General features: G+C 37.6%; 2 protein-coding genes across 3 annotated transcripts; one reads left to right on the forward strand and one right to left on the reverse strand.

The window, feature by feature from the left end:
- Positions 1-467: 467 nt before the first annotated feature.
- LOC127949516 (STE20-related kinase adapter protein alpha-like) lies at positions 468-13,481 on the forward strand. 2 transcript variants are annotated; one of them, XM_052546939.1, is made up of 13 exons: positions 468-626; positions 1,024-1,099; positions 1,187-1,244; positions 4,228-4,256; positions 8,564-8,666; positions 8,758-8,879; positions 9,498-9,606; positions 9,714-9,837; positions 9,963-10,134; positions 10,546-10,650; positions 10,749-11,002; positions 12,407-12,449; positions 12,615-13,481. In XM_052546939.1, exons 2-13 carry the CDS (start codon positions 1,088-1,090, stop codon positions 12,768-12,770), a joined length of 1,287 nt encoding a protein of 428 aa, XP_052402899.1. In that variant the 5' UTR covers positions 468-626; positions 1,024-1,087; the 3' UTR covers positions 12,771-13,481. The 2 variants fall into 2 exon arrangements, with proteins under 2 accessions (XP_052402899.1, XP_052402910.1); XM_052546950.1 differs by lacking the exon at positions 4,228-4,256 and having other exon boundaries at positions 611-626.
- Positions 13,482-14,072: 591 nt separating this feature from the next.
- Positions 14,073-17,126, reverse strand: rnf113a (ring finger protein 113A). The gene is made up of 10 exons (XM_052546966.1): positions 16,959-17,126; positions 16,729-16,805; positions 16,533-16,631; positions 16,286-16,393; positions 15,424-15,533; positions 15,234-15,340; positions 15,064-15,153; positions 14,890-14,983; positions 14,599-14,705; positions 14,073-14,226 (listed from the first exon to the last, which is right to left on the reverse strand). The coding sequence occupies exons 1-10, from the start codon at positions 17,059-17,061 to the stop codon at positions 14,159-14,161; spliced, it is 963 nt and encodes a 320-aa protein (XP_052402926.1). The 5' UTR covers positions 17,062-17,126; the 3' UTR covers positions 14,073-14,158.
- Between the last annotated feature and the right edge of the window lie 161 nt (positions 17,127-17,287).

Here is a 17,287-nt window from a genome sequence, read left to right on the forward strand (position 1 = left end):
TACAAGAACAGTTACAACAATTTTTTTTTTTACTTTATCTAGTGATTATTTTGGCAAAAACTGTTTTCCTCCACTCTACCCATCATACATCAATGCCAATTCCTTAAATCCCCTCCTCTGCTATAGAAACATTTATCAGAAGACAGGAACTTTCATTGATCTACATTAAAAAAAAAAAACATAAAAAGCAATATATATATATATATATATATATATATATATATATATATATATACAAAAAAAATATTAATGCAGTTATAAAATTAATTAATTAATTAATAATAAAAAAAAAACGTTTTCAGCACATATTATGATAACTCCCTTTTGACATTCTGACTGCAACAGCTCGTGTTTGACAGAGATAATAAAAGTGATATGGCAACACAGAACGCAGACTATTTAATTCGCTCAAGAGATTAGACCAATGGGGAGACACGCATCCAACCTTTGGTCCAATAGGAACAAGAGGACTTCGAGTCGTCAACGGCTCTCGTCCAATCACGAAACGTTCCTTAACACGGATCCAGCCCAGTGCGAGGAGAAGAGACGTTACATCCTGCAGTCCTGGTAGTAGCTGAAAATTTGACGATATAGAAAAGTAAAACAGCACAATTTATCAGTAGAGGGTGAGTTCAACGATTATATTGTATAACTTACACAAGCATACTGCACCTCCGTGCTCTGTTCACCATAATAGAGATATTATTCTGTAGCTGCATGGCTAACTGAAAGATACAGACGTGTAACCTGGCATGCCACATTTGTTTATACATCAATAACTCTGCTTATTAAAAATAGTTGAGTTGTATTAGGAAGTATAAAGTTACATCTTTCATGCTGCACTGTAACTGAGCAACCCAAAGTGTTTATTTACACACGTTTGCCGTAATAAAGACAATAACATCTCTCGTAACGTAACGTTACCGCGGAAAACGGGCATAAAAGAAATTCAGAAAGTATCCGAGCAGAAGAAAATACGTTGTTTTCTATTTCAAATTTTCTAAATCATATTTTCCCCCTTAGCATATCTGTACTCTTTATGAGTTTGTGAAAGTATTGCACCCTGTCATCACCATCTCCAGGATCCATGTCTTTTTTGGTGAGTGAACTTGATTGAGTTAAATGACTTGGTTGTCAAAGTGATTTGCGTGTTCATTAAATCGCCACTACTTCTCCCTTTCCTCAGCGTTGGGTGTCAGAGAAACTCAGTGTGGAAAGCCTGAGGGATCTGGAGTTTTTTGGAGGTGAGTTCAGTAGTCCAGCATCTCATGCCGCTGTGCTTCTCGTGGCTCTTTCAGCAAACCCCACCTGCCTGAGCTTTGGTCCACACTCGCTGGGGTGAATGTGAAGGGGAGTCCTAGAAACTCAAACTTGTAGTTCCTGTAACACACTCAGATTTAAAGATGTCTCTGCAGCACTCAGTACAACAATTGGCCCATCTTGAACACGTCAATTATAGTAGTACACATTTTCGGACACAAATCCCCCTCATAGTCAGCTATGCAGGCCTATAAGATCTCTACATATGCAGATTACTCATGATCACAACCTGTCGGTACCATCGCAAAAGCAAAAAAGCAGCATTTGGTTTACTATTTGTTTTGCCTGTGCTTTTATTTTTACATAAATATATTTTCAGTCGTTTTGAGTTTTTGTTGTCAATGCGTCATGGTGACTAATGATGGCGGTCACAGCAGAGTCTGTGTGCCCTTGTGTCTGTGAGGCTGTTTAATCTCTTCCTGTGGTGATGTATCTGTGTGCAAGGCTGGCTGTGATGTAGTGTTATTGCTAGGTGTTGATGGATTGCTTCTGTGGTGCAACTGACAGCTGAGTCACTGCAAGAGGTGGACTGATCTGTGTAGGAGGTCTAACACTGCTGAAGCTGTAGGAAATCTCTACGGAGGAATACCACATGTATTCGCAGATTGTGAGCTTTAGTTTAAACTAGTTTAGAGGGAAATCCAGATTTCAAGATCATATCAAATAAATGCCGTTCTTTTGAACTTTCTATTCATCAAATTCCTAAAAAAAAGTATCAAGGGTTTCCAAAAAAAATACCAAGCAGCACAACTGTTCTCATTAAGCACCAAATATCATAAGCATATTATTAAAATGAATTCTGAAAGATCATTTTGACCCTGAAGACTGGAGCAATGATGCTGAAAATTCAGCCTTGTCATCACAGAAAAAGGAAACATTTTAAATTGTATTCAAATAGAAAAACAGCTGTAAATAATATTTCACAATATTGCTGTTATTACTGTATTTTTGATCAAATAAACAGAACATTGATGAGTATAAGAGACTTGTACGTTAAACGTACTGACCGCAAACCTTTGAAACCTATTAAAAATCATCTTTGTAGTGGTACAAACAAACAGTCATGTAAACTGCAGTCGTGCAAACGGTCATGTAAATATTGAAAACATAATTTCAGATGTGTGTCATGTATCATTCTCTGGTTTCCATGCTCTTGCTGACACGAGTCTTGTTCAGGAGCATTATTATAATGCCATAAAGCGTTGAGAAAAAAAAGAATGTATAATATATAGTCTATAGCCATGATAGTCTGAATACTACATATTACCTAATATCAATAGGTTATTAATGTTTCCTGTTGCTAAGATGGTGTATAATCCATTAAGGGATTTGTTTTTTATATTGTATATCTGCTTTGACTGATTTTGCTGCGGTCCATTATTGCCGCTCCATGTCTGCTTTATGCTAATGTCTGTTTGCTTTTGGCTGTTCTGTGTTCCATGGCAATGCGTCAATAAAAAGGTTTGCAAACCAAGCTTATGTTCAATAAAAAAAGGTTAAATAACTATTTTATTAAAGGGGGGGGGGGGGGGGTGAAATGCTCGTTTTCACTCAATATCCTGTTAATCTTGAGTACCTATAGAGTAGTACTGCATCCTTCATAACTCCAAAAAGTCTTTAGTTTTATTATATTCATAAGAGAAAGATAGTCTGTACCGATTTTTCCCGGAAAAACACGACCGGCTGGAGGCGTGACGTGTGGGCGGAGCTAAAGAATCACGAGCGCGAGTAGGCTTTTGCGTTGTGAGTGTTTGGAAGCTGTGACATTACCGTGAGGACAAAACCAACCAAAACAAACCATGGCTAACAGTCAGATTCAGCGTATATTTATGATCCAGAATCAGATCCAGAGGCTGAAATTTAACAAGAGCAGCATCAGCAACGACGTCTCTATGTGGTATGTACTGAAACTGTATATATTTGCTTAGCGGTTTTGGAAAATGACTAAGTTCCACTTTATGTCGTCTTTTTTTCTTTTTTTTTAAGCTGTACAAGCATCTTCGAAATGCAGGGAACAAACACAAACACTTGCACAACTCCGTTGATGCTCTGTAAAAATAAACTCCATCCACTGGTCCCTTAATGCTGTTTCTCTTTTGATAATCTGTGCAGGGTTGTCTTGCCCTGGCAACCAAAAACACACTCCTTTTGTGACATTTTATGACGCTCTCGCTCTGATCAGTGAAGTCTGTTGTGCTCTCTGTGCTCTGCTATACGGGAGCGTGCGCTCTTCCGGCAGACGTGCCCTCAGGACCCATATAAGGAAATTCCGCTCCATCTAACGTCACACAGAGCCATACTCGAAAAAAACTTTCCGAAACTTGTGACAAACCGGAAGGAGTATTTTGGGAACAAAAATACTCCTTCAAACGTACAACTTAATTTTTGAAACTTTGTCCATGTTTAGCATGGGAATCCAACTCTTTAACAGTGTAAAAAACTCAGTATGCATGAAATAGCATTTCACCCCCTCTTTAAAGTAATTGTTTAAAAATGTTGTTGTTGAACTGAATGCTCAAGTGTTATAAATACAATTTCTGCTTGCTTAAATGATTTGTATCATTTAGTATATATCAGTATGCAGTGATGTAGACTATAATATGCATGGTATAATTTTTGACTAGAGAATTAAAAACATTTGACAGAGTTTTTCTTGGATTATGTTTCATAGTTGTTGTTTTTTTAAGAGAACAGGATTTTTTTTAAATTTGGAATCTATGATATATATTATTGTATACAACATATCTATTGGAATTTATATTTAAAATGAAAAAAGTGTTGCTTGGAAAGATGCTGACTCTCAGGACACGAAATGAGGTGTTTCATGAATTTGTGAGAACCACTTTAAAGGCAGATTGTTTGTTTGTATGTGTCTTTTGCATCATTTACACGGTTTCTCCACACCAGAGCAAACTCAGGCAAGCCCACTAAGGAAAGTAAGTGTGGAATATCTTCCAGCTTTTCCATCTGCCTGTTGGTGTGGGTGTGTGATAGTTGTGCGTACGAGCATGTGAGATGGTGTGTGCTTGTGTAAGTTTGCAAATGTAAGATTAATGGTGTGAGGTGTGTGCGTGCACTCAGATGAACACATCCCCCTGTGCTCCTGTGTTTGCCTGCATGCACTCGTTGTGCTGCTGTGACACTCACACCTCCACACTCGCACAGACTGAGGCTCCAGAAGAGGGAAGTGCTCGTATTTAAGTTAGGAATGAAAGTGACAAAAAAATAAAAATAATGAAAAGTGACATGACCTACAGCCAAGTATGGTGACCCATACTCAAAATTTGTGCTCTTCATTTACCCATCCAAAGTGCACACACACAGAGCAGTGAACACACACACACACACTGTGAACACACACCCGGAGCAGTGGGCAGCCATTTATGCTGCGGCGCATGGGGAGCAGTTGGGGGTTCAGTGCCTTGCTCAAGGGCACCTAAGTCTGGAGAGAGCTGGCCCGAGACTCGAACCCACAACCCTAGGGTTAGGAGTCAAACTCTCTAAACACTAGGCCACAACTTCCTCAAAAGTTGAGGTTTCCCGGTAATGTAATACTGTAATTAAACATTCATTTTAAAGAACTGGTACAATAGATATGAGGGCTGGTTCACCCAAAAATTCACTATATAAGGTTTGACTATTATGGTTCCAAAGTGTGGCTGTTTTCGTAAATTTTACTTGCCTTGTGATCTGCAAGCAAGGGCATTTAGACAATTTAATGATATATAAATTATTTAATAATAATATATTAAAATTTGAGTTACGACAATTTAGTAGTCTGGTTGACTTGCAAAAACAGAGTTTGCAAAAGCATAAATTATATTTCTATTCAAAACTCATTTGCATCTTAACTTTTCATTGGAATATGTTTTTATATATTAGAAAATATTTTATTAAAATATGTTTATTTCTTTGTTAATAGATATGAATAAAAATGAGGAAATCTCCTTCTTCCTTGTGTTCATTTATTGGAAATCTATGGAAATTATTAGGGAATACATACCTCGTTTTAACCATGGTTTTGACTTGGCAGATAATTTTTTGCCATTTGTAATTTTAAAATGCAATTATTATTTTTTTAAAGCAAAAAATATATATAATAAATGCCAGGTTTGTTGTGTATTATTAAAGGGGTCCTGTTATGTTCTTTTACAAAATTTAGATTTTGTTTTGGGGCTATACTAGAACAGGCTTTCATACTAGGATATTTGTGGCGAGTGGGGTGGGGCCGAGAGGCGTGGGAACGAGGAGTGAGGCCAGGTGTAGTGATTGGAGATGAGCTACACCTGCGCCCCACCACGGTATCGAGTCCCACGTAGGAGATGGAAGGATATAAAACTGGAGTGACTATAGTGAAGGACGAGAGAGGACCAGTTTATGTTTGCTTTTTATTTTGTGCGCACCAGTCGTCCGTGAGGGGCTGGTGCGCTGTTTTGTGTTTATTTTTGTCATTAAAGTTTCATTTTGATTGTGCGCCGGTTCCCGCCTCCTTCTTCCGGATGATTAGGAAGTTTTATCATTACAATGTTATATACATACAAATATATACATTATTACAATACCTCTCTCCCCAGTCTTGCATGAACGACTCAAATAGTTCCTGTATCAAATGAAGGCCCGCCTTCTGAAATACGAGATGTGCTGTGATTGGTTATCTGGGCCAGTGTGTGTTGTGATTGGCTCCAGTCAGCGTCTGGTCGGGAAATGTCATGCCTCTTACCAAAGCTGCCTGCTGCGAGCTTCAGTTTAATTATCACGCAAAATCAATTTTAGCGCCATTTAAACCCAGATGATTGTAACCACTCTTAAGTTTGTCCGTCTTGGGAACAGTAGCGCGTCTCCAACATAGTGATAACACTCGTTGTCTTCTCTAATGCAGCTCAACCAGATTTCGTCCTATTTGTCGATATTTGTGATATCACAAATCCTGGAAAATATGCATTGTAGTCCAAATGAGTCATTCGTTGTAGTTTTAAAAAAGTGATTTCTTTTAAATAAAATACTCTTTTGAAGTGGACTTTGAGCTTTGTAATTTTGCAGATCTTTTTTTATGCTCAAACAGCAACAATACAGACTAACTAAAGTTGAAAAAAGTGAAAAGCATAAAAGCACCCCTTTAACACCTTATGAAACACATAGAATGTAACACATAGAATCACAGACCCCAGGAAAAATGATGTTGTCATTGGTCGCCTAAGCATGTGAAGTGGGATGATACTCATTGTGTTAATGCCACACATGGTTTCATCCTGTCAGAGCCTGGGCTTGCTGCACTGTTCACTGACTTCCTTCAAACACTTCAAAGGGCATAAAAGGATTTGTTTTATGATTTGCCTTAGACCTGCATGATCTCCACTGACAGATAACTGTCATCATATATGTGAGGAATTAATATTCTTATTGTGAGTTCTATGGTAGAGCGAAAGGAAACTTTGATATAAGCAAAAAAAAAATAAGGATTTGATCTGTATGGGATCATGCATATCTATAACCAAATGCGACGGTGAATTGTAGTTCATTTGATGCTTATAACATGCTTTTGTAAATACTCAGAGTTTTGTGAAGCCATTCCTGCTGCAGTTTTCAACTTCTCTATCTCATACCGAGTCTCAGAACAGTTGGACTGAATCTTTAAATGAATCCGTAATAATCTGCCGTTCCTCACTTGATCTGTGTGATTCTCTCAAGAGCTTTGCAATGCCTGGGATTTATCAGTGTATGCACAATAAAAACCCTTCCCCTCTTCAAAACCAGGTTGGTTTGTGGTGTTATCACAACAGGCCACATCATTGTCTGTGATTGTACATGTGTGTAATCTTGAAACGTTTCCTAATTCACTCAAACGGCCATTGATGGTCATAGTATATTTGGATGATATCCCAAAATTCTATGATGCATTATGAAGGAAAACTTACATGCACTTAAAATCTTTGCTACCCAAACACTGCTTGCAAAGTGACACCAGTCCTTTTAGAAATGCTAAAAGTTGATGCTTTATCACATTCAAATGACAAATCGAGTATTTGTTTCCCTATATTATTTTCCAAATTCCCTATGGTATCTTTAAATGTACAGTGAGTCAGAAAAGTATTTGGACTCTTACATTGTGCTTAAAATGTGCTTAAAACTCTCTTCCTGTGACTTGCTGTGACAAATGGTCATAAGGTCATTGTATTGAATTTACAAAATTCCCACAGGCACAACAGCAGAGGAACCGAAGATGTACGCTAACGTGTTTTCATTTTTGAAAGAAGTCTCTTATGTTCGCCAAGGCTGCAATTATTTGATCAAAATAGTAAAAACAGTAATATACTGAGGCATTATTCAAATATAGAAGTTATTTTAAACTATTTTAAAATTGATGTCAAAGCTGAATTTTCAGGATCATTACTCCAGTCTTCAGTGTCACATGATCCTTCAGAAATCCTTCTAATATGCTGCTTTTCTGCTCAAGAAACATTTCTGATTATAAAAAAATATTTTTGGAAACCGCAAGGAATTTTTCAGAATAGATTAAATAACATTTCTTTTTTTTTAAAAAATGAATATTTTGTAAAATTATAGATGTCTTTGTCACTCTCAGTCGATGTAGTGCATATTTGCTAAATAAAAGTATTAATTAATTAATTTTTTTCTTTTAATGTTACTGACCCTTTTGAACAGATTTCTAGTTCATCCACCATAGATCAGGGAGTGAATCCCATTCCACTAATCTTTGACCACCAGAAAACTGTCAAAGTTTTGAACAGTTTATCTATTGTTTTGTCTTTTAAAAACTAACAAGCTTCTTTTTTCATGAAATGTTTTGCTAGGAAAGGTGAATAAGCACATTTCTTTAAGATGACAATTTATTTGATATTTGGTCATTTAATGTAATGATTTGAATTATGATTTCACACATGTGTGAATTTAGTGTTGAAATACTTTGTTGGCTCACTGTGTGACTGAGTTCCCACAAACCACTTTCACAAATGCACCTCCATTAAAATCACAGGATTCACAATCTAATAATTGAAGTATGTAAAAAGGTTTTGATTGTGTTGAACGGACAGTCGAAATGTTCTGGGCCCTGAGGTGTGTCTCAATCTGCTCCCTAATGTCTCAGTATTTGTTAGATTACAGCACGAGTTTTGAATTCACAATATTCTCTCTGACATCAAGAAGCTGATCGAGACACAGCCGTGGTCAGTTTGTTTATTTACAGTTTCCACATTTGACTAATGACTGTGTTTTATTGGCTCAGGCCCATGAGGACAGTCAAGAGTCTCTGAGCCCTGTCCCACGCAGAGACACCATGGGAAGCTTTCTTCCAGACCACAGCGCCTATGAGCTGCGCACCGTCATAGGTGAGGCCAAGGCTGCACTGCACTAGAACACACATCTCTGTGATTCCTCCAGCTGATGAGTGTGTGTGTGTGTGTGTGTCTGCTTGTGTAGGCCGAGGTTTGGAGAACTTGATGACAGTGAATCTGGCCAGGTGCAAACCCACAGGGGAGTATGTGGCCATCCGGCGCATTGACCTGGATTCCTGCACCAATGACATGGTCAATTACTTACAGGTTAGTTACAGGCTTCTCTCACAACATCTAGGAGATCGATAATTCATATTAAAGTGCAATTTTATAAATTGTATAATTATGATATTTAAAAAAATAATTACATTGATATTTTATTATGAAATAATTCCAAATGCCAAAATAATTATAATCATTAATATAACAGTTTGACTCACAACTGAAATTCATATTTTTGTTTTATTCGCAAACTTTACATCGCCATTAACTGTTTCAAAATAAGCTGAATTTAGCAACATACGCTTTTCTTTTGGAAAAGATAGATGGATGGATGGATGGATGGATAGAGAGAGATTTAGTAAAGTGTTATTTTACTATTTAGTATTTATAATCATTCTAGCATACAAATAAAGAATTTATTATTTAAATTTTTCCATTTTTTTGTAGTTAAACAAATAGTTTTAGTATAGTTTTTATAGTTCTAGTTAAGAATAACCACACTGATTTAGTGTGAAAGTGTATTTCGATTTGTGTTTTAGGTAAATTGGTGTTTTTATTAATTGACATTGGTGCAAAACAAAAATACTAAACTAGTCTGTTAGTCCTGCATATCGCTAGCATATATACAGAAGCATTGCAGCCAGTTTCTCTCTTTTTCTAAAGGGAGAACTCCATGTGTCTAAGCTGTTCCACCACCCCTGTATCCTCCCGTACAAGAGTGTCTTCATCGCTGAGAATGAACTGTGGGTGATCACACCCTTAATGGCATACGGTTAGCTGAGACATTCTCTATCAACTTATCTCAAGTCCAAACTGCTCATAGTAGCAGTTGTAAATGTGTTTTGCCTACCGATCCTTTGTGTTCCTCTTCTCCATCAGGATCAGCACGAGACTTGCTCAGTATACATTTTACTGATGGTTTGAGTGAGCAGACAATTGCCTACATCCTGCTGGGTGTGCTGAGAGCGCTGGAGTACATCCATCTGATGGGCTACGTTCACCGGTGAGGAACACTTCTACACTCATGATCTGTTCTTATTATTAGTAGTCAGACAGGTTAATTATTCAACAACCACACCAGACTGAGGTGCTACAAGAATCCTGAAGTATATATTCTCATCTCTTTAGTAGTGTGAAGGCAAGCCACATCCTGATTTCAGCAGATGGACAGGTGTATCTGTCCGGTCTGCGGAGTATCTTCAGCCTGATCCGTCACGGTCAGAGAGCACGTGTTGTACACGACTTTCCTCAGTACAGTGTTAAAGTACTACCTTGGCTCAGTCCAGAGGTTCTGCAGCAAGTATGTTTGAAATATACCTCCCATCTCAAGTTTGGAGTCCGTAAGATTTATATATATATTTTTTAAATAAAAATAAGAAATGTTTCAAATCAGCATATTAGAATGATTTCTGAAGGATCATGTGACACCGAAGACTGGAGCAATGTCGCTGAAATTCAGCTTTGCCAAATTGCCATCACAGGAATAAATTACATTTTCAAATATATTCAAACAGAAAAATATTATTTTAAATTGTAATACTATTCCATAACATTTTTTGCTGAAAATAAATGCAGCCTTTATACACATAAGAGACTTTTTGTATTTTTTTTATTAAAACCTCTTTCTGACCCCAAACTTTTAAACTGTACTGTATACTGACTATATAATACATTGGAAATTATATTATGCATATATATGTATATATTATAGAATCTTCAGGGATATGACTTCCGCTCAGACATTTACAGTTTGGGCATCACTGCATGTGAGCTAGCTAACGGACACGTGCCCTTCAAAGACATGCCTGCTACACAGGTGGGGCAAACACTTGCTTTTTTATCAATCTCTTTTTGCTTTCCCTCATTTATATCTTGCTTGATTTAACTTGATGAACTGTCTCTCGCCTGTAACAGATGTTGTTAGAGAAGTTGAACGGTACAGTCCCCTGCCTGCTGGACACCACCACCATTCCCCCTGAAGAACTGAGCATGAAACCGTCTCGCTCTGGGGCCGACTCTGGGATCTGCGAGGGCCCCGGCGCCGGTGGAGCTCGCCACACAAACGGAGAACCTTCTTCCTCCTCCGGTGGAAACCCGTACAGCAGAACATTCAGCTCTCACTTTCATGCCTTTGTGGAACTTTGTCTACAGAGAGATCCTGAGAAAAGGTAAATAACACTCTACTCTTTGTGATTTATATTTATTTTTAAAGAAATGATAAAAAATTACATCATTCACACACCACCCCATCGTTCCAAACCTATGATTTTCTTTGATTTTCTGGAACACAAAAAGAGAAAGTTTGGGAACAGACTGACCACTCATTACTTTATAATTAGTGCTGGGCCACGATAAAATTTTTTTTATCGCGATTAATCGCATTATTGTCTGCTATGAATTGCAATTAATCGCATTATGCACAAAACTAAAAATGCATTCAAAAGTAGTGTATTGTGCACTTTTTTTCATTTAAAGTATGCCTACTGCTATGTGAACAAAAGTGTAATAGCATTTGGTTTGTAAACACATTAAACAAATAAGTTTTTTTTTACGGCAGTGTTGCTTTTACAAAGTAGCAGTTAAAATATTTATTGTAACCTAAATCTCAACTTATAACATTAATGTAATGAAATAAAATGTAAAACAAGCTGTTTATCACTGCCAGGACGTTTTTATTGAAACATTTTTATAGTTTGTTATAGAAAAACAAGTTATGCTCAGAGTCCAGAGCCACGATCATAACATTATAACAGGCATCTTCCTATTAGAGACCTGCACGATCGCGGGACATATCACAGCAGAGTGCGGTGCGGGACAATACTTGATGGGTGGGTAGAGACGTATGTAGGGGAATAATTAGGGTGTGCTCACACAGGCATTCTTAACCGTGCCGGAGCGCATTCGTTTGACTAGTGTGATCGTTCTGTTTAGCAGTCCCTGGCTCGGTTGGAAGAGGTGGGCAAGAGCGCGGTTCAGTTATATATAGATCAGTCAGTGTGAGCGTTAACTGCACCGCAGTGCTTCTGATACGTGCTGCATGATTGCGTGAATATTTCTTAGCGGCAAAAGCGATACATCTGTAAAGCAATATAATGTGCGAAGGCCGTATGTTAGTTAACGAAACAAAACGATTCACTCCACTGTGTTGAGTGAGAGCGCTTCTCAGCTGTCTTCACGTGCTATCGCAAACTTCCTATTTCCAACTTATAATGTCATGATTATGAGCTCGTTGCATTCTTCTCTGTAAAAAATGGTTTGTGAATGTTGATGCTTAGCCTTAATAATTTGATCGGGAGCATCCCCTCCTGTGACCCATGATTTGTCTGTATTAGCACGCGATAAAATAATTGTCGGCGTTAATCAATTAATGCATTAACATGATAATGCGTTAACTTGCCCAGCCCTATTTATAATAAAAGTGAATGGGGATCAAGGCCGCTGAGCTTCAAACTATAAATAACTCTAGCAAAAACGTTTCACAAAAGTAATGTTTACTTTAATTCTTTGTTAGTAATGTATACTTTTGTGGTGTAATAAATAGACTAAAAGTATGTTGTTATATCTTCCCACAGACCTTCTGCCAGCTCTCTGATTGGCCATTCCTTCTTCAAACAGGTGAGTCTTATCTTCTTATGAATTTTATAACATTAACACTGTTGTTTTCCCATTTATTAATGTGAGGCTGATTTGAAACAGTCTGCATTGTAAAGAGCGCTATATCAATAAATGCAACTTGATTCAATGCGTTGTTGTGGTCTATATAACGTTTTAACATTGTAGATAAAGCGCAGATCATCTGAGGCTCTTCCTGAGCTTCTGCGTCCAGTTTCTCCAATCAGCAGCTTAGACTGCATGCAGCCTCAGGATTCGCCCACTGGATTGGCCAGTCTGGAGTCTGATCTCAGCCAGCTGAATGTGGATGACTGGGACTTTTGACATTAAACGGTTGAGAAATGAAGAGGTGATGGACTGGATGATTTTGAGGGTGGTGTTGTTTTGGTTGTGTTCTAAGGGAGAAAAAGGGAAGGCTGGTGCTATGCGAATGTGAGCTTCAAAGATGTTACAAGAGACCCTGGAATGTTTATTGTCATCTTTTGTGATTTGTATATATCACTGAAACCACAAGGATAGACTATAAACAGAGAAATGAAAAACCAGCAGCCGTCATAGCCTTGCTAATGCATTCAGAAGCATGAACTGAAGCAAACTCTTACAGACTGGCCATGTGACAATGGTAATCAATTCAGGCTACCAAAACCTGAACTAATGACACTCTGAATGTCTACCAGCTTACAGCAACACAGGTGAATTCCAATGTTTCCTACATATTTGTCCAGTGAAGCATAAAGTGCTGTCAGTAAAGTCAACATAAGCACAGCAGTATTCAAAATACAGATGGATTGTGGGGATTAAAACTATCAACGAGTTTCTTCCTCCAACAGAAATATGCTAGAGGACAAGATTTAGTTCTGGTCTGCTCTCCGGTGTAGTTATTACTTTTAAAATATTAGTTGCATTTCTGCTGAGATTCACTTCTGTTTTTGGCATATGTTACAGGAGGAAGTGCTTCAAAGGACCGTCTTTGTATTTTCAGTATATTTACCTCTCGGTGAAATGGAATAAATGTTGTAACTAAACAAATGTCAACCCTTGTTTGCTGTTTTTACCAATGTTTGATACATTACACCCCATTTTGAAAAACTGTTTCTGCAATAAAGATTTCTCTATATAATATTCAGTTTATAATAGGGAAAGCACTGATCAGTTTTACAAACAATGATAACTGATAATTATTTCCATGTTATGGCCGACAACCAATGAAGGACAGATATAAGAATTCTATACTATTGTCTAAATTATAAAAAATATATATATTTTGATATCTGCTTAAGATTATATTTAATAATGTTAAAAAAGTATGTTTTTATAGATCAACTTTATCTTTGCCATCATCTAACAAAACTCACTTAACCTCTCCAAGACAAATATATTGACATTCAAACCAACCATACCACACTGGTATGTCATCTGTAATCATTAAATACTCAAGTTCTTCAATGCAAGATGGATTCTGATTGGCTGTCAATATTTTTAACCTTCATCAGCTGAAATTAATTACAATGATATTGTTTCTTTGTGTCATTATCACTATAGTTTTTGTGTGGGTTTTCCCACCTCATAGAATTATTAAAAATTTAAACTTATCAAAACTTCAGTTATAAATCTTATCCTGGGAGATTTCTTAAAAGTATGTTTATTCCAAAGGTTTAGAAACATTTATAACTGAATGACAAGCGAAACACAGAAGGGGAGGCGGTGTGGTTCTAGTCATCCTCATCTGAGGGAGGCTGGTCAGCGGCTGCCTGCTGTTTCTGCATCTTAGCCATGAGCTCTGAGGGAAAACAAAATACACTACAAATTATTTTCTTGTTATTCATTTCATAGTATATATGATATTGATGAGTGAAAGGATCAGGGATCTATGAATTGTCCAAACCTTTCCTAGGTATTTGATTAATGCAAGAGAATATTCGCCTCAAATTTTAAAGGGGGGGGGGGGGGGGGGGGTTAATAATTTTAGTGGAATCCATGATACATTTTTCCAGGAACATTATAAATGTCTTTAATCTTAGTTCTGATCAATTCAATGCATCCTTGCTGAATAAAGGTATTAATTTATTTCCCAAAAAATCTAACTGACCCCAAACCTCTGAATGGTAATGTATGTTGTGTTCAATTCAAGGTTTAATAAATAGATGAGCACCTTTGGCAGGGTTGAAGACGCCATTGGTCTGCTGGTTACAGACGTAACAGCGCTTAGATTTGCGGTAGTGCTGTAGAGCACAGGCCTCACAGAAGTAGTGCCGGCATCTGGAAAACAAAGACATTACACTTCTGAACTGAGAATATGTGACAATGACATGCAAACACAATGCAAAATGATTTAGATATGATGTATAGAGGCTGAAGCAAAATAATGGGGATGTGTTGCTTTGGTAAGAGGAGGTAATATAATTTGCAATTGAAACTGGCCATGGCCTAGTGTAGCACTCACTTTGTGATAATGGGGTTTTTAAACGTATCTCTACAAATGAAACACTTGAAAGGAAGATCTTCTTCATCGCTGCTCACTTCATAGTTCTCCTCATCTGTGAGATAAACAATATGTCAGAAAGCAAAACAAAAGAAACCAAATGTCTTCAAAGACCTGTAACTAAAGATGGCTCACTGTTTGCCCCGTATCGTCCTTCTTCAAGCTCTCGCTCAATCTGCCAGCCGTGCTTATAGTCGGAGCGGTCGTGAAGAAATTTACAGCTGTCTGAGAATAAAAATAAAATATGGGTGTTCACATGAACCTCAAAAGAATGACAAACGGAGAGAAAACTGTTGCTTACTCACCTCCAAACCCACAGAAGCCAGTCTCTTTATAGTCTTTGCAAATGTCAGGCTGGTAATCCCATCGTACTGTGGCCCTCAGGTGCTCAGGCGCTCTGATTGGTCCTTTCCTATCAGGTACAAGACATTATGGATCAGTTAAACATTGTGTGTCCTCAAAAACAGGTTCAGCGGCTCATTTCTACTGACTCACCTGACCATACCAGAGGAAGCGTTGCCCATGGTGGAGTCCTTGGGTTTAATGTATTTGTGGTAGTTGTTGATGCCGCGATAAATTTTATCGTCTTCTTTACCAGTGAGCTCCTAGAAATAAAATACAGGCATGCCACTGAATGAACAGATTCTGATTTGTTGCCACCCAAACAACATGTGACCCTGGACCACAAAACCAGTCTCAAGTGGCTGGGGTATGTTTGTAGCAATAGCCAAAAATACATTGTAGGGGTCAAGATTATTGCTTTTTCTATCATGCCAAAAATCATTAAAATATTAAGTAAAGATCATGATCAATGAAGATATTTTGTAAATGTTCTACCGTAAATATATCAAAACTTTTTTTTATTAATAGTATGCATTGCTAAGAGCTTCATTTGGACAACTTTTTTTGCACCCTCAGATATTCAAATAGTTGCATCTCAGCCAAATATTGTCCGATCCTAATAAACCATCAACTGAATTATGGTCATTTTGTCTTTGTTTTTGGTCTCCTGCTTAATATATTCTTTTTGAAAAGACACAAGGGTGAGTAAATGATGACAAAATGTATCATTTTTGGGTGAAGTAGGCCTTTAAAATTGAATTAATACAAGATTGTTTCCACATGCTTTTATAAGTCACACAAAGGTGACTCGACTAAATAACTGAACTGATGGTTATCTTCTGAAGGTATATTTATAACTGAAAGAGTGAATCTTCATTAAACAATTTTGAAACTCACACACTGTTTTTCTGTGCACTACTGTAAAGCCGTTTAGATGCAATCTGCATTGTAAAGCGCACTATACACATAAATTTGAATTTACAGTATTGGTGCTGGTTATTGCTGTTCATCGTACCTCCTGGACCTTCTGGCTGCGCTCAAAAATGGCCTGAGCATCTTTGTCCCTCTCTGTGTCCAGCTGATAAAGAGCAGTGGCCCCCATGTCATCTGGTCCTTCTGGTTTCTGCAACAAACACAGTGATAAGCTGGATTACATGAATCAGTAGCTCTGGTCAAAGTTACAGCAACATGTACAATCACAAGTGGTTATGAATTAAGAAGGTTTTCTCCAGTATAAATTAGATAAATGTAAACCCACTCACCGCTGACCGAGTCGACTTGTAAGAGACAGTCACATTCTTGTCTTCTTTCTCCTCTTCACTTTCACTTGATGACACTTCTTCCCTCTCCACTTTCTTTGTCTATAAGGAGGAGTGTGCAGCAAATGACGGGTGGTTATGGCTTCGTAAAAAAGACTAATAATGGAGATTTTACACAACACATGAAGCGCCGACATACTTTCTGAATCATGGGGTTCGCAGCAGATGCTTTCTTCTTTCTGACCACAGCACTGCCCTCCTCGCCGCTACTTCTGTCTGAGGAACAAACACACAGTGATTTAACACACTTTGAGCTGCATAAATGATTTCAATGTGAATACTGACTAAACGTACGGACTACATAAAACTGTCCAGTCCAAACATGCATTACTGAGCTCCCATGAAAAAAAATAAGAAGAATAAAAATACCTTTATCGCTATCACTTGCTTTTCTTTTCCGTGCGGAAAATGTCTTGTTTGATTTCTTAAAAAGAAACTTGCAGGTTGTTTTTGGCTCCTCGGACTCCGCCATCTTTTCCTTTGAAAACACTAGAGTGAACGTGAGGAACTGCGGTTATAGTGCCTCTTGTGTTTGGGAGGAACTGTAGGATCAGTGGAAGTGAACAGTATATCATGCTGTGCTACAGTATTAATACAGAGATGTACTTAATCACACGATGAATGGCTGCACGTTTTGTTGATAGATTAAAAAAACCTTGGGAAGCTTTTGGCAAAAATAACATTTTATAAATTTTAAT

The sequence above is a fragment of the Carassius gibelio genome, chromosome A3, assembly GCF_023724105.1.
Source record: "Carassius gibelio isolate Cgi1373 ecotype wild population from Czech Republic chromosome A3, carGib1.2-hapl.c, whole genome shotgun sequence".
NCBI classification, from domain to species: domain Eukaryota; kingdom Metazoa; phylum Chordata; class Actinopteri; order Cypriniformes; family Cyprinidae; genus Carassius; species Carassius gibelio.

Bases quoted from the DNA above. Each gene is read 5' to 3' on its own strand.
- rnf113a (XM_052546966.1), bottom strand. From the start codon at position 17,061: ATGGCGGAGTCCGAGGAGCCAAAAACAACCTGCAAGTTTCTTTTTAAG. The intron at 16,394-16,532 runs GTGAGTGGGTTT...TGTTTGTTGCAG, and splicing joins ACAAGTCGACTCGGTCAGCG to AAACCAGAAGGACCAGATGA. The intron at 14,706-14,889 runs GTGAGTGCTACA...TTTGTTTTCCAG, and splicing joins AAAAACCCCATTATCACAAA to ATGCCGGCACTACTTCTGTG.
- LOC127949516 (XM_052546939.1), top strand. The intron at 8,667-8,757 runs GTGAGGCCAAGG...CTGCTTGTGTAG, and splicing joins TGAGCTGCGCACCGTCATAG to GCCGAGGTTTGGAGAACTTG. The intron at 10,651-10,748 runs GTGGGGCAAACA...CGCCTGTAACAG, and splicing joins AAGACATGCCTGCTACACAG to ATGTTGTTAGAGAAGTTGAA.